The sequence below is a fragment of the Strix uralensis genome, chromosome 3, assembly GCF_047716275.1.
Source record: "Strix uralensis isolate ZFMK-TIS-50842 chromosome 3, bStrUra1, whole genome shotgun sequence".
NCBI lineage: Eukaryota > Metazoa > Chordata > Aves > Strigiformes > Strigidae > Strix > Strix uralensis.
Window position 1 is genome coordinate 95,373,737 of NC_133974.1, and position 24,188 is coordinate 95,397,924.

Below are 24,188 nucleotides of genomic sequence, written 5' to 3' on the forward strand. Positions count from 1 at the left end.
ACATGACAAATTTGACCTTGGCTTTAATGGACTAAATCTTCACAATCAACTGATGATAATTTATAGCAAATTGTGGAGGAGAGCTAGCCATTAGTGGGCAAGAAAGGCCATCGAGTAGTATCCAGTTGGATTATGATAGCTGCAACAGTACAAAGCATTCGGTGTTTCTAAGAAGCAACTGCATCTGTTTCCATGTCAGCATGATGTGCTTTCCTGGTATCTAGTCCTCAATATTGTTTTCCATCTGCATTGCTGTGAGAGAATGAAAACTGAGAGATTTTAGTAATGTACTGAAACCTTTTCTTCTTGTCTCCTTATTGCCATCTTCCTAGTTGCTGGACCAGAAACTATAACATGAATTACTGGTTGATCATCAGACTGCCCATTCTCATCGCCATTGGGGTGAGTATGGGGGGTGTGCAGCAAGCTGGCAGATTTCCATGAGAACAGGATGTAGTATAGTACAAAGAGCAGATGTCCACATGGCTGTTGTGTATGTCCAAAGGCTAATAACCTTTGAGGGTATTGACATTTTCATTCAGAAATGTGATTTTATGAAACCAAATTTGTTTCTCTCACTGGAATTCCTGACCAGCATTTTGTTTGTTTAATCTGGCTACATGATAACAAAACAGGATGCCTCAACAATCCAATTAACAACCCTGTGTGCAGAAAGCTATGGCAGGTAGTACAGGGAGGTAGAAGATAATATTCCGGGTACTGGGCTACAGAAGAGCAACAAATTGTGTGGCATTGTGCAGAAATGCGCCGTTCTGCAGCCACAATACTGTGTCAGTTTCACACCTCCAGAGGAGGCAAATGGGACAGCCCACACCTTTAGTGTGTCTCACTCCCCGGACATGTTGATAAGCTCCCCTGCTTTGTTTAGTGAACGGCCTACGTTTTCAAAGGTGACTTGTGCGTTCTCAGAGAATCTATTCAGAGCACTTAGCAAGCAGTTGAGTTCCATGGCAAGCTCTGCAGCAGCAGAGTAACGAGATGCAGAGGGACCTACACATGCATACACAAACCAGCTTTTTTGAACATTTATGCACGTTTTGTGATGATGATATCCTTTTTTCATTTCTTCAGGTAAATTTCCTGATCTTTATCAGAGTTATATGCATCATCATCTCCAAACTACAAGCTAACTTGATGTGCAAAACTGACATAAAATGCAGGTATGTCATATGGTGGTCTGATACTTTTTGTGCGCATCAAAATGGAAATAGACAAGGAGGTGCATGAAAGGAATGGATTGACAAAGGTGGTTAAAGATCACAGGCCTTGAGTAATGCACAAGTGTGGTTTCACACACACCTTGTATGACTGCTTGGACAATCAGTCCCCAGAAGAGCCTCCTGGTGAAGCCAGGGCAGGTGTTATACCTGTGTTATAGATAAACAAAAGGCTTGATCTCTGAGTTTGTCACTTTACAGTCTTCCATAATACTGGGTGAATATTAATTAAGCAGATATTTTTAAATACTTGAAGCATGTGCAAGTACTGGATGTTAAGGTCCTTGAATGCCTCCAGAGGAGGCCAACAAAGCTGGTAAAAGGGCTGAAAGGAATGTCCTGTGAGGAGCAGCTAAGGACTTTGGACTTGTTTAGTTTGGGGAAAAGGAGGCTGAGGGGTGACCTCATCGCTCTCTACAGCTTCCTGAGGAGGGGAGGTGCAGAGGGAGGTGCTGAGCTCTTCTCCCTGGTATCCAGTGATAGGACATGTGGGAATGGTTTAAAGCTGCACCAGGGGAGGTTTAGACTGGACATTAGGAAGCATTTCTTTACCAAGTCAAACACTGGAACAGGGTTCCTAGGGAGGTGGTCAATGTCCCAAGCCTGTCAGTGTTTAAGAGGCATTTGGACAATGCCCTTAGTAACATGCCTTAAGCTTTTGTCAGCCTTGAATTGGTCAGGCAGTTAAATTAGATGATCATTGTAGGTCCCTTCCTACCGAAATATTCTGTCCTAATTTGAAAAAAATGAGTGATAGAAATAAAAGCTTTAACTTCAATGAAGATCAAGACAGGGGTCATTTTGAGTGTTGCTCCTCGTTCTTCTTGCCAGTTGTTATTGGGACAAACTTTCAAACTTGAATGCATAGGATGTTTCAAGAGAGATCTCAAGGTTATCACAGAAATGTTCAATTTTTATTTTGCAGGTTTCACCCTGTACATGTCGGTATTGTTCCTGTTATTTAATCACCTTGTTAAGATTCATGGTCACATCCTTCATTTCTGCATCTTGGAGAATACCTTTTTATTGCTGTCTGAAAAATAATGTAGAAATAACAGATTATCTGTTGAATTAACCAGTGTGGAGCTACATGCTGTGGTACCTGGACTGCTACTGGCAGTTGACTTAGCTAGTTTGAAGTTGGGTATTTCAGTGCTGCAGCCTTCTAAGCTAGACACAGCATGTATTTTGGTACATTGTCATCAGAGTATAGAGTTGCCTTGTATGTTACCTACCTTCTTTACCTCACGTGAAATTTTGGAAATCCTAATGCATGTTTAGAGCTCAAAGCAGAGAAAAGGACTTGTTCCAATGAGCTGTAGGCTTTGCTTTCATGCCTACTTTCTTTTTTTTTTTCTTTTTTTTTTTTTTTTTAGTATGTGTGACCTTTATTTGCCAGAGTAAAACTTGCAGTGTTGGAAGGGAGGGAATTTCCAGTTCTGATGGCTTGAAGCCATTTAAAACGCTGACTATAAATTTACCTGTCAAGTGAGAAAACCCTTGCCCTCATGACTTTTGCATGCAGCAGGAAGGTATGATACAGATGAGCCATTTCTAGAGGTGCATATTCATTCATTTCTTCATGTTGCATGTTCAAAAATCTGCTGTGTAAAAAGAAAGGCTTTATCAGAAAAGGATTTACCCAGCAACAGAGCCTTCTTCACTGATGAAGACTATAGTCTTGGTTGTCTGTCCAGAGGTGGTGGTTATAGCCAGAAGCTTTGGGGAAGTCTATTACCTGGAAGAGTTCAGTCCATTGGTATGCTTCTGATGATAACAAGACCAGTAGTCAGAGATTCCTGAATGAGAATTTTTCCCCTCTTCTTTTCTGCTCAAAGATACTGGAAAAGATTTTGTGTAGAGGAAAGACAGAACTGCTATGTTGGAATGTGTTATTTTAAGTAAGTACCAGTCCAAGTGCCCTAGAAAGTCACTAGCTTAGATATGCTTGTGTATAGAAAGGAGAAAAGTGTTTTGCTCCCAGGCCAATCTTTCCTTCACCTCTCTCCTGTTGCCTGTTCATTTGATGAAGAGAGAGAGCTCACTGTTCAGTATGGCAGCAAATCCCTTTTGTCTGCAGAAGGACTGGAGTTGTGGAGAAACTTCTCTCCTTGCCTAGGGAAAGGATTTTCGTTAGGGAGGTCTTAATTACCCGGGAAGCCTGTTCATAGGACTTTGCATGGCTTCCTGTTTAAGGCAGGGCTCTCCAAGTATCCCATCTAGAACAACTGGCATTCATGAAATAAACTAGGTGATTGCTGTACAGCTACACAACTCCCTTTTGTTACCCAGGCAGTGTCTCCAGAGCCAATTCAGCATCAGTCTCCTGCTTCTGTCTATCTCAGGCATGTGGTGGTGGAGCAGAGCCTCCATCACAAGATTTGCTGGTAAGCTGCTCATTTAAACAAGCCCCCTATCCCCCGATGCAGTGATCTGCCTAGGTCCACTAGAGATCTGCATTTCTGCCTGCCCGTATGTGTAAACTGTTTAATTTCAATAGTTGCTTTGATGCACCATCCCTTGATCCTTGTGTATCAAGGACTTTGACAGGCCAGTGGATGGGCTGACAGAAGCCTTGTAATCACCCCATGCAGCAGTACAGGATGGGCACCGACTGGGAAGAAAGCAACTTTACAGAAGACCCAGGGATGCTGGGGAACAGGTTGAACATGATTCAGCAGTGTGGCCTTATGACAGCATAGGCTGACTGTATACTGGGCTGCACTAGCAAAAGCATAGCTAGAAGGCCAAGGGAAGTGACCAATCCCTTTCAGCACTTGTGAGACCACTTCTGGTGTTTAGGTTGGGGCTCCCCAGTACAAGAAAAACATTGTGTCCTGTCCCTCCAATCCCATGGGACTTGCATCAGTTTTGCACCAAGCTATTTCAGGGGCTGGACGAGGTGAATTAGAAGGAGGTGCTCAAAACTGAGCTTATTCAGTTTGGAGAACAGAAGACTAAGCAAGGATTTAATTGCAGTCTTCAGCTACCTAATGGTGGTTATACAGAAGATGGAGCTGGAGTCTTAGGACAAGGGACAGAGGTCACAAGTCATAGCAAGAGAAATTCCAATTGCATGTCAGAGGTAAAAAAAAAATTCACAGTGAGAGTGGTCTGATGCTGGAAGAGAGGCCCGGAGAGGCTGTGGGGGACCTTAAAGATACTCAAAACTTCGCTGGACACAGGCCTGAGTAACCTGCTGTGAACTGGAGTTGGACCAGAGACTTCCAAAGGTCTCTTCCAACCCGAATGATTACCTGATTCAGAATAGCAGCCTATAGCCCTAGGTCACACAAGATCTACTAAGTACTGACAGCCCTATTAGTTGAGTGATTTTTGTACCTGCTGAATTGTCTCAAGACAGGTTGTTGCAAGATGTTGATCCTGAGGCCCAGGATAGCCCTATAAACTCCCATGTGAGACTCAGGCCTCATTATCCTGTTGGGTGTCTAATGTGTATGTCTATCAAAAGAGCTAAGGTCCATTCTTGTGAATGTTTTCCTGTGGTTGTGTCCCTGGGCGTTGCTCTATCTCTCTGGTGAAAAATGGGGTTTTTTGGGTTGGTTTGTCTTTTTTCTTTTGCTAGCTGTGTCTTTGAACTTGCTGCTTAAATCATGGAGTCATCACTCACTTTAAGACAGTCTAACTGCTTTTACAAAGTGTTCTGCAGTTATGGTTAGTTACAATGTTTTGAAGATTTAACACACCACAGAGATGGGAGGAAATAGCAAGTACTCCTTTCCTTGCCAAGATATTTTTTTAAAAGATTCCAATTATTGATAGATCATTTATTTCAGAGCATAAACAGGGTAGGTTTTGGTAATCTTTCCCACTTACAGATGGGGAAAGGGATACACAAGAAGATATCTCAGGTACAAGAAAGCACATGGCCTCCTCCTGAGTTTGGAAGATTTTCTGGGTGAAATACAGCCAGTAGCTGAATACAGAGCTTTGCTCTCAGTAGAAAGTGGAGTGGCAGGGGCAGTTAAAACATGTAGCAACTTACTAAGGTTTTGAGGATTTATTTTTTTTTTATTTTATTCCTGCAGCATCTGAAGGAGGACCCTGCGACACAAAGTGGTAGAGTGACTTACCACAGTTGGCAGTGTGTCAGAAGCAGAGTGCAGAAACAGTGACTCCCAGGGATCGCTGGGATCAACAATGATCTACTCAGTGGCATTGCTTGGTTTTTTTTCCTTTGTTTGTGATCTTAGGCTGGCCAAGTCTACGCTGACTCTGATCCCGCTGCTGGGAACCCATGAGGTCATCTTTGCCTTTATTACTGATGAGCATGCCAAAGGGATGCTGCGCTTTGTGAAGCTTTTTACTGAACTCTCCTTTGCTTCTTTCCAGGTAGTGCTCACACTGTGCCCATGTAGATAAGATACTTTTAACTGCTGTTTGGGGACCTGTTTTCTCTCTCATTCATTGCATGTTCCATGTTCTTTATATTTCTCAATTTAGCACTGGATAATACAGGATTATGAAGGGAAGGTATGAGGACTAATTTTTAATAGCCAAGTTAGATGCTAGTGTCACATGCTCTTATTTTCAATGTCTTAAATTTACCACAGTAAACTGGTATTTCTATCCACATATTAATATCTATTTCCTATGGGACACCTCAAGGCAATAATGAAATTGTCTGTGATTTCCTGTAATTGTATAATGGCATTGCTGAAAGCAAATTCTGTGCTTTCTCCAGTTTTTGATACTCCTTGGAAAATCTGTGCTGTGAGAGGTAGCTGCCTACAGCTGTAACTGCATGTGGGGAGGATGTAGGTTTACTGTGATTTTTATTTAGCTGTTGCCTTAGGTAAGGCCATTTCAAAAGAATCTCCTTGTCTAAGGGAATCATTATTCTTCTAGTTTCCCTGCTCACCCACGCATTCCCTGTTTATCAAGCACGGAGCTGTATTTCAGACCACTGAATTGTTCTATTATGAAGTGTTTATAACTTAAAACCAGGTAAGGAAAAAGAAGGAGAAAGGAATCTTTAGGAAAAAATAACACATTGAAGAAAACAGTATACTTCCTTTTTCTTAAGATTGTGAGCTTGAGACATGGTTTGGTCAAACCTCCTCTCTGCCATCAGAGCTGCCAGGGACTACAGATTGCCTTGATCTTTCAATCTTATATGGGACGTGCCAGTGTGGAGCCTCTAGCTCTCTGCAAGTTTATTTGGCAAAGCAAGGGAACTGCTCTGCTCACTGCTCTTCTCTTTTTTGTTGATTTCAGGGGCTGATGGTTGCAATTCTCTACTGTTTCATCAATAATGAGGTAAGAGCAACACTAGTTGTTCCAATTTGCCTTATCAGCATCTGCTATAGGAAAAGGAAATTGAAAATGGTCTTGAACTGCTAAATTATCCTTGTTCAGGACTTTGACTTTTTTTTACTCCTCTGTACAGCTGCACAGGATAACTACTCAGACAAATGTTGTTGGAAGGAATTCAAGCAATATAGTTTAGGGCCACTATTTGTAGACATGAAATCTTGCAAGTTGTCTTGTTCACAACTGTATAGTTTGCACTGCTGGAGCTTTTTGTTATTAAGAATTATAGCTGCTCTTCTTAATCTGTCTCATAGTGCTTCTTATTTGCTTGTTTTGGTGAATGTGGGAGTAGAGTCCGTTTTATTCTGAGAACGCAGCTCAGCTGGATAGTGAGGTTGGAGAGTTCTCTTGGCTAATGTCTGTACAGTTTGGTTTAATTTGGTTTCCCTGTGGCCCAGCTACTTGAAGATATCATTGCACTTTTATTCAAATTGAACTTTGTAGAGTGGTGAGCTCTCCCACAGGCCCAGAAGCTATGGCTTTGAGTGAATTGATTGCAAGTACCATCTTCTGTGGCTTCTGCTGAAGCCCTGTTGAGAGAAAGAGTATTGTTCTGTTTCAGTATTGCAGGAATCTCTCATGTTACCTTCTAAGTGATTATTATTACTCATTCATTCATCAGCCAGATTTGCAAGGGAAGCAAACACTGCTAATTTGGCAGCACATTATTAAGTTTAATGCACATCAGCATGTTTTGCACTCATGCTAAATCTACCTTTAAACATGACACGGTAATTCAAGATCACCTATTGAGAGGTAGGCCTCATCAAGGAATTGGAATCGATGGAAAAAATGTTCTACTTGTGTCATTATGGCCAGGCTGGAGTCAACAGAAAAGCAGCAGGCATCCTGGACTAAGCCCTGCAGGAGGCTGTTCACTTTTTTAGCTTGTGGGTAAGGTTTAGTTTAAGTGAATGTGTTAATTGTACTGAAAGTCAGAGATGGGTAGCAGCGGGCTTTGCTCAAGCATGAATTAGAGAATATTTGTTTCAAATCCCTTGTACAGTTTTACGGGTGTAATCCTGAAATGCAGCACTGTCTGCTGGTGCATCATGCATTTCTTTTGATTCACTTTGGCTTTTGCTCATATATCCCCTGTGCAGCTGCAGCCAGGCCTCTCATAAGCAATGCCCAATAATTTCCTCCATGTGATACAAGGCCAAAGATACATCATAGCCCAAACTTTATTACAAACCCTGAAATAGGTAGGCTTGTTTCATTTGAGGGAACTTACTGTGAAGTAGCCTACCTACATTTCTAAGAAGGTCCTCCAAATCTCTTGTTGCTATAGTTCTCTTGCCTTTGTAATGTAATTTGTAAAATCTAACCACAGTGTGCTCAGCTTCACAGAAAGCTGCTTGTTCCAACTCTCATTAAAAGAAGGGAGAAGGATTTTGTCAAGCCCAGACATCAGTATCCATAAATAAATCCATGTAAAGAGTTTGATTAGGTCAAGTCTCTTCTATTTCTTTCCTAAACTATATGAGAAATTTTTTCTAAACTAAATTAGTAACTCTTTTTCTTCTGACAGTCTGTATGTGCCCAAACATTATCCTTGTTTGCAATATGGTTTGTATTTTTGTCTATGACTCATTGACCTTTTTTCTTCTTTTTCCTTAACGATACAGAATGAAAGATTTTTTGCAAGTCCTGGTGCCAGACCAAGAGTAGAAATTAAGATAGAAGTGTGATATTAATGTCCTTTTCTAGGATCTGCTTATGGAAAAACATTATCATATGTTCATATTTCAGTCATATTTCACCTGGAAGATTCTGGATTTTCTCTGATACTGCTCTGAGGGCAAAAGCAGGGTCTCATCAGATTGCCTGTTATCACCAACGATCTTTGCAAAATGAGCTGGGCTTAATATGACCATTTTTTTCTGAAGTTAGTGTTGCTTTCTGTAAGAAATATTCTAAACCACAGAGATACTGCCTCTTTCCACCAGAATTAGTTTAAGCTGGTGCAGGTTTCATTCTCTGTAGTCTTGCTCCTCCTTTTTGCCTCCTTCTTGTCATAATGGAAGTACAGTTCACTCTCCTTAAAGAATCTGTCCTGACTCCAGGACTCCTGAATTTTTTTACTTACTGCCCAATCTTACCTTTTTCAGTTATTTTCATTCTCTGTACAGGCTATCCACTGGACTCCTCCACCAGCTCCATTCCATCCCATTTCAAACCTACTTTCCTTTCACTATGATTTGTTGAGGTTTTTTTTGCCAGAGTGTAACTTTTTTGTAATCAGATTCCAGATTCATTGCCACACTCTCAACATCCTTGCCTGTTAGCTTCATTAAGCTCAATCAGCTGCTTTCTGTGAGAAGTCTTCTCCACCTTTAACCTCCATGACTGTCTTTTCCAAGTTCTCATACCTCTTCCCTTTCTCTTTCAAAATACTCTACATAAAAATTTTCCTTTTTTCCCCTTACTCATGGAAGCTTTGTTCTTGGTTCCCTTTCCCCAGAAATAAGTTATACAGGGAACTCTTATCCACACATGAAAGTTACTAGGCTAATTATTTTGCTAAAAGGTCTGTAGATCTACTTCTGTGCTCAAAAACTGCCTCTTTATGAAATAAATCTTAACCTATTCCCTCGGTCATACATTCACAGCTGTCTAGGCAAAAACTCAATTCAGCATGTACAGCAGAGCTGCTCTTTACCCTTTTCCTAACCTTTGGAGAGAAAACTAATATTCTGTCATTCAGATCCATTCCTAAGACATCATCTCCGATAGTCTTTTGTTCAGGTCTTCCCATTCACTTCATCTCAGTCTTGCAGGCTATTTGTATGATAGCTCTAGGATACAGTCTGTCATGTCCAGCCAGACTGAAGACTCATTTCTTCCCTTTGACTGATTCTAAGATACCCATTTCTATTGCTCATTGACTTATTCTGTCAGTAAGTACATTCATGCTTTCTTTCAGGATCTGCCTGTAAATGTCTACAACTGCTTTTTCCCAGTGCTGCCTATTAAACCAGCCATTTTCTATGCCTGCAAAAGGTACCAAGTACTGGGGTGGTAATACGGTCAGTTCTTCTGTAGACAGTATGGTCCCTGTATTCCACTGTTTCCTTTTTTGTCTTTAGCAGGCTGTCCCCCCTCATTCTTTTATGCTAAGCTGTCCTAGACACACTGTCTTTTTCTGGTCTCTTTGTGCAGCTTTTGACACTATGACTCACGGTTACCACGGTAAAATGCAAGCTTCTATCTCAGCATCTTTCCTTCTGTCCCATTTAGTTGTGATACTGGAGGGCCAGATTCTGTTGTCAGAAATGCAGAGGTGCAGCTGGTTCCTGCCAGGACAGTAGTCAGTACAAGGGCTGTAGTCCAGAGCTGACAAGCACTGCTAGTGGTAACCACTGAGGGAAGATAATTGGTTTGTAAGGCTTTGCTCCTTTTTTTAGGGCTGCCTCCCAGATATTCAGTATTTCACAATGAACAAGCAAAGGAGACAGACAGACAGTAGCTGGTTCCCTAGGAACTTTGCCTCAGAGTATGAAGGTTTCAGCAGCCGGCGTATGATGACAAGCCTGCACTGGAACTGCCATCAACCTATTTAGTCTCTTGGTGGCCAGTACTGGACCCTGAAAGGAAACAAAAAAGAACTCTCCAGAGAAGGCTCACTCGAGTGACCCACCTATAGTGAACTTACTTCTAGGCTAAAGTACACATCATCATGAATTGATTACTGTAGCTGCACTCCTGCCTTTTTCTAGAGTAAAAAAGGTTCAATTTTATGTCCTCTGCCTTGTGTTAAAAGCTAATGGAGGTTCTTACTTCACTCAAGTGGTAAGAACTTTGCCCATGGAACAGGAAGATCTAAATTCTGTTTTTGTTTAGTTACAAGACCCTGGATAAACTTCTAAAGGAGTACACAGTTAAAACCCAGAACCTGTGGCTGGATGAGCATATTCTGAAGCTTTTAAAAAAGCTAGTATCTGGAATGAGATATTGTAACTGCTATTTAAAAAAGGGGGAAAAATACAGTCTTTAACATGCTTAATTGTTGGTTTTTCAATTCTGAATAAGTCTTCATTTTTGTATGGAACAAAAAACCGTAAATATTCAAAGAACAAAAATAATCTAAGACATAATACTGTTTAAATCAAACCAGAAGTTAAAACAGAACACTTAAGAATACATGTGGTGACAGTATTGAGCAGGAAACCAGTCTTTTCAATCATTTCATGGCTGATAAGCAACATCAACTAAATGTTTAGTACTAGTAAGGCAGGGAGTACAGTCAGTACTGCAGCTGAATACAAATTAGAATAAAATAATGAAGATAAGATTTCCTGGTGCATAAAAGAGCTTTATTTCTACAAGTAAAAGTGAATGGTTTCATTATTTTAAATATAGAATACCCTACAATGGACTAATGAGATAATTGGATAATTTGAAGCAATAATATTGCAGGTTTAAAACATTGCCAGCTTTTCTCAGTAGTATGGTATCTTTATTTTTTCCTTGCTCTTTTGTAATGGAGTCATTTAAAGATCTGTTTAGTTGTACACTAATTCCTTTTGTTTGCTTCTTTGCTTCTGTTAGGTTCAGATGGAGTTTCGGAAAAGCTGGGAGCGCTGGAGATTGGAACATTTGTATGTCCAGAGAGACAGCAGTATGAAACCTCTGAAGTGTCCGGCCAACAGCATCAGTAGTGGAGGCACAGTAGGCAGTAGTGTCTATGCTGCCACTTGTCAGGCCACATTCAGCTAAGATTTCTGCAGGTGAATCAGACTGAAAACAATTAACTGTATAATATACCTGAAAACCCTTAAATACCCAAGCAAGTGGCTTAAGTATGCCATCTCCAGCAAGAAACTTAAGGATATGCTGCTCATTGCCTGCAGGCTGTTGGACAAAGGTTTCTAGGGAAAGCAATCTGCTAATGTAATCAAGACATCAGAGGAAAAATTGATCATGTCTAAAGTAAGTTAAAAGAGTTTCTTCCTGTTTGCACACAAGGCCTCCAGGTGTCCAAAACTTAAGCATAGCATTGATCCAATCTGAAACCACGGGGTCAATGGCTTATTACTGTTGAGTGGGTGAGGTGAGTGATCGACTGATTAAATTACAAGGATACAGAATATGATTATTGCCAAAAAACACATTTAGACTTATGTGGGGATGGGGTAAGGTGGTATCACCAGTTTTGGAAAACTAGAACTTAGTGGGACACAACTTGCGTTTTAGGGAAGAATCAGTTTTGTACTAAGAGTTTCCCAAAGCTAAAGTTGAAAATGTGCTTGCCTGTTTTCTGGGTAGATGGGGAACAGCATCCTGAAGGGTCTATCAATACAGCAGGTAGCATGGTGTACATTTCTAAATGCTCTTTTTAAGCTTTACTTGAAAAAAACCAAACCCAGTATCTGGTAGGGGCCTCTTCTGCTATTAATAGGTGCATGTTATCTCTATCAACACGGATGGAAATATCCCCTGAATGCACAGCCCTTCCATTTTTATATGGTACTCTTCTGCTCCCTTTGGCACGCAGGTGTTGACAGGGACAGGATGATGACTTGTGCTTCAAGAGGGTATTTTCTTTCTAAGCTATACCCTGCTTCCTGTGAGTGCAACCACACAGAAGTCAGCTTGTGGCCACAGCTTCTCTTAGCAGACTTCACGTACTTGGAGAAGTCCGGGTAGTGTACAGGGGGGTTCCCTTACTTCCCCTCCGGCCGGCCGGGCGGTAACGGGAGGGCGGCGGCGGGTTCAGCACAGCGGACAGCGCCCGGGCTGGGCTGGGCTGCCCTCCCCCTCCTCCCCCTCCCTCTGCCTGCCGGCCATCAGCGGCATTCAAAACGTCGCCCCCCAAACATTCTCCTAAACTCAACGGCCTTTTGTCTGTTTAAAACTGCGAGGGCTCTTGCAGTGAATGCACCTACACTGCTAATTATGTGGCCCTCCCTGAGGTTTACAAGAGCTGCTGGGGCAACACAAGTACCTTTACAAGCAGGATGTGATCCACTGCATCCCTTTAAAACAAGCTTTACGTAGCTTTACTCAGCGGGCATTCAGGCTCCCTTTACAACAGAGGCAAAGTGCCAAAGACTAGCTCTGCAAATATCCCTGTCCGTAGACTTTGTGTAATAAGTAACTTCCATGGCGTAGCAGACAGACTACTCAGCAGAGGTAAAAAACCATGATTTTCGAGTCTCTCTTTGCACTTGCATTCACAGTCCCCATTGCCAGGAAAGCAGACCAGATATTCTGGGATGTAATTCAGCATCTTTCCTGCCTGAAGCTAGATTGCTTTGCATGGGATTATTCAATCATTGTATTAGAATCCAGATTGCCAACAGGGTGGATTAGTTTTGCAATCATCAGGTTAGAATTGAATTAGAGAGGATGTGTTATCTCCTCCTGCTATAATGCTTGTAATTGAGCTCCAGGCAGGGAAGTCAGACGTGTTTGTAGAAATCCACCACAGTTCTCAGGCTGGCTTATGTACTTTTAGCACACTGGCTTCTACGCGGGCTGTTTCCAGGCCTTCCCTTCCTGACATCGGTTGCAGAGCTGACCTTGGCATGAAGCACCTCAGGTTCTTCTGTAAATTTAATAACTAGCTTCTGTGTTGTGTGACCATCAACACAATACCTGACTACTACATGTGTATGTTAACTGCTGTCCTACAGTGTAATTAGCTTCCTGTACGTAGAGTATGCTTGATGTTTCTATTTAACATCTACCCTTAAGTGCTTTGAATAGGAAAAGACTGATCAAGCTAGTTACTGGTAGGTGAAAAGGCAGCATGATGACAGATGAAATTTACAGCTGTATGATACTGCACACTGGAGGGAATAATTTCACTCCTGAATATTCAAGAGTGTGTGCTAGTTTTTCAGGGCCCTGCTTAGTTGTGTGCAAACCTGGAAAAAAAAGTTTCTGCTACTTCCGCAGCTGTAAGCAAGATGATAGTTTTGCTATGACAACAAGTGTTTTAACTCACTCTTATGCTGGAAAAAGTATATGTAACAAATAAAAAAGGACAGACATAGGAATTGAGAGTATTTGTATGTGTGGTAACAAACCTGTACTTAGTTGCTGTCACAAGATTCTTTCAGCAGCTGGACATGCCTTTGACTCACTAGGCTGCTCTCTCCCTCCAATTGCTTAAGAACTGAGGGCTTTGGGCCCATGAGAACAGCTCCAGCACCAGAAGTCAAACCGACCTTTGTAAATTCCGCCTTGTTAGAATCCAAGAGAAAAATGAGATGACAAAGTGAGATCTTAGCCAAGCAGAGGGTTGTGGTGGATTTTTTTTTTTCCCCTCTCTGATTAAGCTCTCACTTCTTCAAACCTTCTTAAATCCCCTCTAAGTACTGAGGGAACAACTCCATGAAAGTAACTGCCACCAAAGCAGAATTACAGTAATCGTTTGTATTTTGAGAAAGACTTCCAGCAAGGCCTAAACACCAGTTTCTCCATCATACTTTATCTACTTCAGTAAAACCTTTTACAAGCCTTTGTTGTTATTCAGGCCATCTCTATTTCAGAATTTATAATGTGCATTTATTTGAGTAGCATGCAGTAAGCAAAGCAACACAAAGCACTGGAACAGATGAACTGTATGAATTTTTATTTCTTCTGCCTTTCAGCTTCGTGCTCACTTATTGTGGTAACTTGTTTCATGAAGCATTAAATAGAAGTGTCTATAAATTCACCTGGACATAATGTAACTAGTTATAGCAAATGAAAACTTTATTTCCAGTATTGCTGCTATAGTTTTATAAATTCATGGATGTTACCTTATATTTAATATTTATTTGCATGTATTTCCTTGTTTTAAAAAACACCCACAGAATCTAACTGTACAAGACATAAGATTATCAACTCCCTATAAACATTACACTTACTGTTTATTTTTATTCTTGTGAATAAAGTTTCAGCTCACAAAATTCTGTCACTTACTGGTGTATTTAAGTATCACCTGACTGTAATTAGAACTCTGTAATTAGAACACTTTGTGAGAATGGACTGACTTAATAGTTCATGGTTCTCCCAAAGAAACAAAGCTTTATCTTTGCAACTCTGCTGCGAAAAGGCCTTTGAACCTGCAGAGGCTGTGTTAATCAAAACCAAAATGCAGCATGTTATTTGTAGAGTCAGAAGGAAGCAGTTAAGAATAGTAGGTAGAATACGTGTAAATCCAAAAATTTGGTGCTTGGCTTTAAATAGCAGCATTTGGAATTCATACAAGAGACCAAAACTAGAAGTTAAGAGAGCACTGTGGAGAGCTACTGAGAGAGGCTTAGCAGCGTTAAATGTATTATTTGTGCTTTAATCTACTATCTTCTTTCCAGTCCAATTAAATTCAATAAAGGACACTTCCTTTTGTTTCCCCAACCAATGACAGAACATGGGATAAGTCAAGCTTGAATGCTGTGTGTAACTTAAATTAGAAAAGGCATAAAGAAACAGGCTTTGAAAGAACAATTTGTGATTTCTCAACTCAGTTCCCCCCCAGGCACTCCTCAGGGCTACCTGCTGCTCTTCACTATGACTTAATATTAATGATTTATGTGTTAAAAATACCAGTGGGTCATACAAGTAGTACACTTGACAAGTCTGTGGGATGATGGTGAGTGTGCTGTGCTAAAAGGGCTGAATCCAATGACAAGGCAAATCCCCTTCCATCTGACAGCCTCTTGCATTTCCACATCTGCTGCACACTCACCCTATTTTTTTTTTAAATTAATCTTAAAGAAAAACATGTATTGCCTGCCACAAATAAAATCTTTTTTGCTTACATTACAAATGACGAAAGCTCTGATATGAAACAAACAGGGAACTTGCATTAAAATCTTATGTTCATGTTAGATGAAGGGCAGTGCGAACAGAAGCAGTCACCTATTTTAGATATACTGATAGTGCCTCATGTTCAGAAAGAGGCTTCTGGCCTGTGCTGGGAAGAAAAGCAGTTGGCCATTCTACTAAAGGTGTCATCAAACACCGGCCTTCCCCTTACCAGTGGCAAAGGCCCCCAGGAGCTGAAATTCACCGGCTGACAGCTGGAGCTGGGAAAAGGCCGTGCCTCTCGGTGCGGCGGCAACAGCGGTGAAACCGGCTGCTCGGCCCCCCATGAAACGAGACCAGAGCCCACACTTTGCTACGGCTTTATTGGGGACCGGCCCGCGCCGGGCCAGGAGTAAGGCGCAAGCGGCGCTTTGCATAGAAATAACCTCCTCCTCCTTCTCCTCCTCCCCAGCCCTTCCTCGGGTCCGTGGTAGGAGGGCTGGGGGTGGCGGGGGCCGTCCCAGCAGAGCGGCCGTCCCCGCCAGCCCGGACGCTCCCCTCGCCGCCGGGCCGGCCGCTACCTGCCGGCGGCGGGCCGGTAATGCAGCTCCCGCTCCAGCTGCTCGGCCGTCAGCGTCCCGGCGATGGCGGCGCAGCCGGGATTGAAGACGGAGTAGGCGCTCAGCTCGCCCCGTCGCCGCTCGGCGGGGCCGCGGGTGCCGGCGTACATCCAGTAGAGCAGGGAGAGGACGAAGTAGGGCAGCCCCAGCTCCAGCTCCGCGAACAGCGCCAGCAGCACCGCCCACAGCAGCACCTTCAGCAGCAGCGGCCGCGCCCACACCGGAGGAGCCGCCGCCGCCCCGCCGGGACGGGCCTGTGGAGGCGGCAGCGAGACGTGGCGCCAGGCCCCGAGCTGCCGCCACACGGCCCCGCCCCGCCCGCCCACCCGGGCGCTCACCTGAGCGCCGCCGCCCGGGCCCGCCGCGGCGGCCCCCTGTCCCTCGGCGGCCTCCGGAGCCGTGGCCTTCCCCGGCGGCGGCTCGGCGGGGCGCGGCGAAGCGGCGGCGGCGCTGCTGTCGCGGGCGGCGCGGAACCGGGCCAGGCGCTCCTCCACGGCGGCCGACATGGCCGCCTCGCGCCTGCGCAAGAGCAGCGCCACGGCCGCCCCGCGCCTGCGGGGGGCGAGGGGCGGGGCCGGGGAGCGCCCCGCCCCCGGAGCAGCGGGGGGCGGTGCTGGGCGAGACGCGGGCCCAGGGACTGCCGGACCCCCAAGAGCCGAAGCTGAGGAGGCCTGCAGGGGCCTGGGCCTGGGCCCGCGGTAGGAGGCCGGAGACAGCCATCTGCAGCCGCCTTCCCTGTGCTGAGCTGATAGCAGAGCCGGGTGTTTAGCTGTGGAGAAAAGCTGTAAATCACCGAAGGCCTCCCCCTTTGTTTTTTTCATATTTAAACCTTAATGACTAATGTTGACACCAAAAAACAGAAGGAGAGGGAGAGAATAAAGCATGGGGCGACCAAAGGCTGGAGAAGGTGAATGAGGCGTTAGCAGCTGGCGTGACTACAACACTTGCGTTAGGCAGCTGAGCGGCCATTTTAGAGAAGCATGAGCGGCCTGGGAGGGGCGGCAGGAGGAGGAGGCCACCAGTGCCGGGCATGGCCCCCAGGCCCCGCTCTCAGTGGGGCGAGAGGAGCCGGGGCTCGCCCTGTGCCCGCTCCTGGCCGCGGAGGGCGCAGGGTGGGCTCCCTCCAACACAGGCCCGCGGGCCTGGCCGGCGTCCCTCCGCATGGATGCCTGCTAAGAGCGGGTCGGGCCATCCCACCCTCTCGTTAAACAAAATATTAAAATCGGGAAAACCAGCTCTGTCACATCATCTTTCATCTAGCAGTACAGCCGAGAAATAGAAACTTATTTACAGGAGCTGGCTCTTAGCCTCAGGAATAAAATATTTATCACTCTCCAGCAGTAATAGTTAGCAATGAGACATCATTTCATCCTGCAGTGCTGTTTCCAGTTACTTATAGCTTTCTCAGAAGTGACCTTTAGGGCTGAATATCTCATGCATGTGTCAGCTCAGAAGTGAATATGAGAAGTCTAATAAAAATCAATTTGGTTGTTCTTAAGTTATCTTAATGTGGAAAAAATTGTGTTTTTTCCAGCTAAATCATTTTTCAAATGCCTATTTTATGCTTGGTTACAAAATAACTTTCTTTTAACCTTCCGACTTGTGAAAAGTGCCACAGTGAATGACATTTTTCTCTTTATTTGTGGAAATTTGATTTTGAAATAACAGTCCAAAATATTTTAAGATAGCCTGTACAGAACATTATTTTATTTTGATTTTTTTTTTTTCTTTCTTCCTCTTGTACTACTGTTCATGAAAACAGTTCCTCCAAGAAGTTCTGGGTAATTCCACATGTTACATTCCGTATGCATCATTAGTCAAACTAATGGTTATACCTGAGCTTAATACCACCTTTGCAAGATGCACCCTGTGATTCACGTTGTCCTATCAAATTTTATTCAAAATTTACTGGTTTTAGTATGTATTTGCTATTACGCATCCAAATCGCTAATTTACAGCTATGTCAGGCTACCCATGTTGCCATGTATTGTTAGGAAACACATAAAAGAGTGCCATGAATCCTGCCTTTGAAGCCTACATGCACTACAGTAACCTCATTTGTAAATGGGTGTTACACTGCAGACGAATACCTAAACAAATTCGTATACCATAAAGTCTTAAATGAGTTCAATACATCCTATTTTTAAACAAACAGCTTCATTGAATAGGCACTTAGTTTTGTTTGTTTAACAAACCATCTGGACAATTTGTTCCCTACTCCAGTGCTTACAAAGATCCTGGGCAGTTCACCAAGCCCAATCTTTGGATCCTCAGCCAGTGGCTGGGAGGGCAGGGAGGGCATGAAGAGGCTGAAGAACACTTCTCTGCAACTCTTGAGTTGCTTCATGCCTTTCTCACAATGTATGAGAAAAACAAATCAAATGTAGTCTTTTTGTAGGTGTGAGACTATGAGCCAAGTCTTGCTCCCCTGTGCTGCAGTTAAGTAAATGCTTAATCAAGAATGCTGGGTGCTGCTGATAGATCTCTAATGCTTCATTCTTGATAACTGAAATTCTGGAATGGCCCATCAGCTTTTAGGACTCAGTATCACTTCAAAAACTTGTGATTTTTTTTAAACTTGGTTTCATGCTAGATCATAATTGTCATATCTATAATACAAAGAAGCCCACATGTATATTTCTCTCTGCCAAGAAGAAAACCTGTTGTTCTTTATGTATTCCCACTTCAGCAATTTTGAAACCTTTTCCTTTATCCCAGTTATCAACTTTTCATTATATTTTAATATTTATGATACAGAAGAATCATTGCATTCTCCTCTCAGACAATTACCGCTGGCCTAAGGGACTACTTTTGCAGTACTTGGGAACTTCCACACCATTAGGAGCCTTGGCTATGGCACCCCCATCACCAAGGGAACTGAAGGAGATGAATTGGCTGCCTAAAGAATTGGCAAAGCGAGAAAACTGATAAAGCCATGTCCAAATTGCAGATGATTTTTTTTTTTTTTTTTGGGGGGGGGGGGTGTAACTGCAGAGTTTTTCTTAATTTTCAAGTGTCTCTGCTCTTTCATGCTCCTTAAGGAAGCAAAAGAATGCAAAACTAATTTGGGGAAATATTTTTACATGACAGAAGGCATTAGAACTATTTGTGGCAAAACCAACCCAACTGAGTTAAGCTAAACATTGAGAGCAACATTCAGATCCTGTGGCCCCCTTTGCATTTATCACATCAGCAGCCCATCAACACATCTTGGTGACAGCAACCTCTTTATTCAATAATACAGGCTCAGGGCCTTGCTCAGTGGTTTAGAGTGTTGTTGCTTACTTCCTACAGCTGCAGATATCTGTTCGTGTATGCCAGGTTTTTCAGATATCAACAGTAATCAAGTCACATTAATTCTCTTGATGGATTAATCTAATTCATTGACAGGAGCTTTCTCCTTCACGAGATAAGCATCCACACAGACACTGACTTGCTAAGTGCCATAAATGCAGACAGAAGGGCAACCCATTATTAGTATAATGACCTAGCTTAATTAGTTCAATGGAGCTGAGGGAGCATTAGCTTTAGTTGTTGAGGTCTTGGAGAACATGTATAAAATAGATTGAAGTGCACAGACTCATACTTGTCTAATTCCATACAGAGCTTTTGCATATCCATTTACTAATCAGTTCTAAACTGCAGAGAAGAGCTGCTTCCTTTGTAAAAAATAGTCATGAATTTTCCTTCCTAAAATAGCAGCATCAGGGTACTTTGCCTTTAGATATAAAGGAAATTTTTTGCCTGTCTTTTTATTGAACTAGTTTAGGTTCTGAACTGCAAATTTTCACGTTTGTGTGGTTTCAGAATGTGCACATTTGTACATTCAGCAGTGCACGCTAAAAGGTGCTGAGATACCAGCACTTATGTTACTGCTTTATATGCTGAAATGCTCTATATTTCAACACATTAAAACATGGGAAAAGCAGAATTATTAATATTTCCATCACATCTCTGAAACGTTCCTTATCATTTCATGGGAAGCTTCCATTTGAGGAAAAGAACACAGTAAATATCCCTCACTAGTACAATGTCAGCTGTAAATGTCAGATAGTTAGTGAAACCATTGTAATAGAAAAGGGAGATAAGCTGTTTTATTACACTTAGAAGATAACGCCTGATGAGCATTCTAGCTGGGATTGTTTTGCCATATTCATAACTTCGAGTTGATTAGAAAGTCAAAGTTTTGAAAACTGTTCTAAAACTTCTGAAGATCAGAATAGTGCCTTTTGATTTTTATCATAGAGCTAGGTTGAGAAAAAATGCAGCTGCCACCTGAAATTCCCTATAACTTAAGTTGAAAGGAAGCCTAATTTGTCTCTCCTATATGTCAACATTGTTAGGTTGGGTTTAACGAGTCTACTGTTCTCAAAACTTTTTTTTTAAAAATACTTTGTAAATTAACTATCAAAGCACTTTTGTGAGGTTGGAAATGCATAAGGTTCTTTGGACTTGGAGTGAATATTTTTTTATTCTAGGTTTGCATAGCACTTAACCACAACAGTCCGTAACTAGATGCTGTAACAGCATTTCCTCCATGTTACAGACAGGGAAAAGGAAGTAAAGAGAATATCAGAGACCATCTTAAAACCAACTCTAGATCTGAGTTTTGGTTCCACATCTGTTTCCTACAAATCCATTGGAGTTTAAAATATAGAAAATGCTATACGCTAGAAAGTGAATAAAGAGTGAGGAAGACGAAAGTGGAACACATTACTCCCTTACAGACACTCAGTCTTCAGAAGCCTTTTGTTAAGAGTACACCATAAACTTCAATGTTCACATTGACTACCAGTTATATACAGTCACTTCCACAAAAACGCAGAGAGCAGCAGAGCACTGACCAGTTTCATTTTTAGAGGAGCAGAATGCCCAACGTTTTCTCATGTCTTCACATCTCTGCCCTATATGATAGGGCAAATCATCCAGAAGCACTGAGCTGTCATTGCAGTTGACAATGTGCATACCAGCCAGTGGTTGGAGCCTCAGGCTCTTGCTGATAAATATAATTTGCCTATAAACAATCCAAATGGGGGTGAGATTGCACCTGCACCCCTGAGATAGGTATAGCAGGTGTTAGGACTTAGTGCTATTTCTTAATTCCGACAAATTATTCAGCATAACACAAGATGAAGGAGGGAAACATTGTGACAGTCCTATTCCTCCTTGGCTCCACATGAAAGAAATGAATTTACCTAAAATAAGGTAGTTGCATATGTATATCTCCACGTAGTTCACAAGACAGAAATCCATACTATTATTTTTGACAAACTGTCAGATTATACGGAAGTACGATCAGTTTACTCTTTTTGCCAATTTCTCCTCCCCCTCATCTCCTCTTAGCCCCAACACTGGATTTTGGAGTATTTATGATGATTGCCACCAGAAGTGAAACTGCTCAGTCAGATCACAGCTAACAGATGACAAAGGTTAGGGATAAGGCCTTTCCTAGTCTTTTCAAAGACAGGAATAAACTAGCCAATCCACCAAGAGAACTTTAGCCTTTTAGTATGACCTAGGAAAACGCTTTTCCAAATCACTATTTAAACATGTGATATACCAAGTACTTCTTTCCAAACTCTGCTACAGAATAGTACGTATAACTGATTGTCATTGTAACGGAAGCTTTGAGCTCTAAGCTGCCCTCAGTAATGTACAGAGGTTGTGTGGTGTCCACCAATGAAAGTTAGTAGATGGCACACACAAATAAAAAACGGGTACACCAGTAATGAACTTAATCGCTAAATGCATCTGCCAGCTACAGAAGGAATTTTTATGGGCTTGTGAACCCTGGGAGGAAGGCAGGAGCAGAAAACTTCATATCCCACCAATGCAATGAATCAAGGCTGGGGCATCAGAATCAGCTGTGTAAAACCTAGTGTTCAGTGGGGAAATACTCTAGCTGTTACACCATTGTCTAAAATGCGGGCATCACCACCAGTACAAAGTTCCCCAAGTACTCATTTGTTTTCTAATAGAAGTGGTGATTACTTTTTAATGCTCTGTGCTGAATCCAGAGCTGTCAGATACCTCAGTCATGTACCAGAGTGACATACCGCTCCTAGGGATAAGTAGTTTGAGAACCCCAAATTAATTTTATAGAAAGTAGGACATGAAGATGCTCTGCTCTGTAGAGATGACAGCACTTCTGTAGACACACAGGAGCATCCAAGAAAGCTTTCTGGACAAAGCTTGGCTAATCACCAGGCTAATCAAAGATTTTGTACATGGCTGTCTTGGATTGCAGCCATGCAATCTAAATTCTGTCCAAGTCCCTCACTCATGTTTAGGTGACTGCACCTGCTCTATTCATCTGGCATCTCCTAACTGTCATTTTGGGTCGAGTCAGAGTCCGGAGTGCAACTGATATGTGTGTAAGGGTCTAATTGAAGTTTCAGCCCCACTCTAGGTAATTACATGCCATTTTGGATCTTACCCCCCAAATGTTAACTTTTAATTTATTAAGAAAATACAAAAAAAATTATCTTCATGATTGTAAAGAAAACACAGGAACCCAAATGATTACAACCAGAGTAAAAGGTGCAATAAGGGTACAGAGCTCTTAGGAGTTAGAATTCCTTGCTTTGTAGGTAAAATTTAGTAGGGTGTAATTCACAGGGTATTTTTCATGCCAGTGTTTGTTCTAATACATGGAATAAAGATCTGGAAGCAAAGCCTATGTGTGCCAAAATGGGAAAAGAGAAGTAAAATCTAAGAAAGTCTTAAATCCAGAAAAGACTCACAGAAAGACAGCCTTTACTAACTGCTGAAAGCTAGCAAAAGGCAACTTTGCCTACTGAAACAGATTAATAAGTCTTTGAATTAAACATATAGCCAACCCTGACTTGCAAAAAAATCTATTTAATACTACAAAATTCAGTACATAATGCAGAAGCCTACCTCTGACATCCTCAAAAGTGGAAGATCTTCACTCTTCCACCAGTTACCACTGTCTCTTGAAGTTATTTCCATGGTTTGGGGCTGTCTGTGAGGCCAGGAGAAACACAGTTCTTTGCAGAACTACAGCAAGCACCACATCAAGCAGAGTCTCAGCAGCGGTCTCCTCTGGCTGGTGATCAAGACACAGTATTTTAGGTATAAAGCCCAGTAAGGTGGGACTGGATGAATACACAGGTAGGAGAAAAGAACAAGGGAATTCATATGAGAACAGCAGAGGCGAGGACGGTGACACTCCAGTGGATCTGAGAGAAACGGAGACACCAAGCCAGACCCTCAGCTTTCCTGAACTGATGAGACCCTGTGATGTGAAATCCTGACCCCACTGAAGTCAGTGGGAACTTTGCCAGGACTACACTGGGGTTGGGACTACATCTCCTGACAGACTGAACTGAGCTCATACCTCACTATCTGCTTGAGGAGACCTGCAGGCCTCACACAAAATTGCTTCACATTATTTCCCTTGAAACTAACACAATAACAAAAACTTGGGAAATTTTTTCTTTTCACCATGACAGATTCAGACAATTTATTCTATTTATTATGCTGTAAGTATTCCCCTCAAGTGCACCTTATGCATACTTATGTCCTATTTATTTAGGAAAAGTGAAGTTCAAAACTGGGTCTGGCTGGTTCTAGGGCAATAACAGAGCGAGGAGTATTCATCCTGCCTCTAGTGGGTTTAGAAACCATGGTCTGTGTTTTGGCATTTTTGGGTTTATTCTGAAGGACACTCAGTATTGCACTCTCAGCAGCAAGTTCAGCATACAACCTCGCTCCTGGGCTATCTGTTTGCTTCAGTCAAACTGGACCAGAGGTTAATTACTTTGACTGGGGCCTCGTAGGCCACACTTTGAGCAATCAAGCTTCAAAAAGAAGGTGGGGAAGCTCAAATCCGAGAAAACCATGCTTTGTATGTACTGGTTAGGTAGAGATTTCAGATGGTAGAAAAGACTGAGGACTGTTTCTAGGTCATTTGTTTATCTCACAGGGCAGCAAAGGATGCAATACGTTCTTTAGTCAGTTCTTCCAAAGGATGACTAAGTGGCTTTCATAGGCAGGGCATTGCAAACATTTAGCAATATTACCCTATCATTTCTGTTTGAGCAGTTCAGTAAGGACAGTAATCTGTAGCAGATAAGGTATGAATTCATGAGGGAGATTAAAAGGTCTGTCATTTATGTTTCTAGAGAAAAGAGAAATTTAACCAGACAACAGTAAAATTCTCTACATTTTAGTTTTGTAAAATCCAAGTGCTTGTTGCAGAGAGCCTTCAGATTTAGAAGTTGAGTTCTGGCCT

General features: G+C 42.4%; 2 protein-coding genes across 2 annotated transcripts in view; one reads left to right on the forward strand and one right to left on the reverse strand.

Annotated features, from left to right (window-relative positions):
* GLP1R (glucagon like peptide 1 receptor) overlaps positions 1 to 14,473 on the forward strand; it is an 87,960-nt gene extending 73,487 nt beyond the window's left edge. Inside the window, exons 9-13 of the mRNA XM_074863485.1 lie at positions 333 to 402; positions 1,093 to 1,181; positions 5,453 to 5,591; positions 6,477 to 6,518; positions 11,124 to 14,473. Coding sequence (XP_074719586.1) covers positions 333 to 402; positions 1,093 to 1,181; positions 5,453 to 5,591; positions 6,477 to 6,518; positions 11,124 to 11,291 — 508 coding nt within the window. The 3' untranslated portion in view covers positions 11,292 to 14,473. The remainder of the gene's footprint in view (positions 1 to 332; positions 403 to 1,092; positions 1,182 to 5,452; positions 5,592 to 6,476; positions 6,519 to 11,123) is intronic.
* Positions 14,474 to 15,677: 1,204 nt separating this feature from the next.
* On the reverse strand, positions 15,678 to 16,452 carry SAYSD1 (SAYSVFN motif domain containing 1). The gene is made up of 2 exons (XM_074863486.1): positions 16,270 to 16,452; positions 15,678 to 16,185 (listed from the first exon to the last, which is right to left on the reverse strand). The coding sequence occupies exons 1-2, from the start codon at positions 16,435 to 16,437 to the stop codon at positions 15,889 to 15,891; spliced, it is 465 nt and encodes a 154-aa protein (XP_074719587.1). The 5' UTR covers positions 16,438 to 16,452; the 3' UTR covers positions 15,678 to 15,888.
* Between the last annotated feature and the right edge of the window lie 7,736 nt (positions 16,453 to 24,188).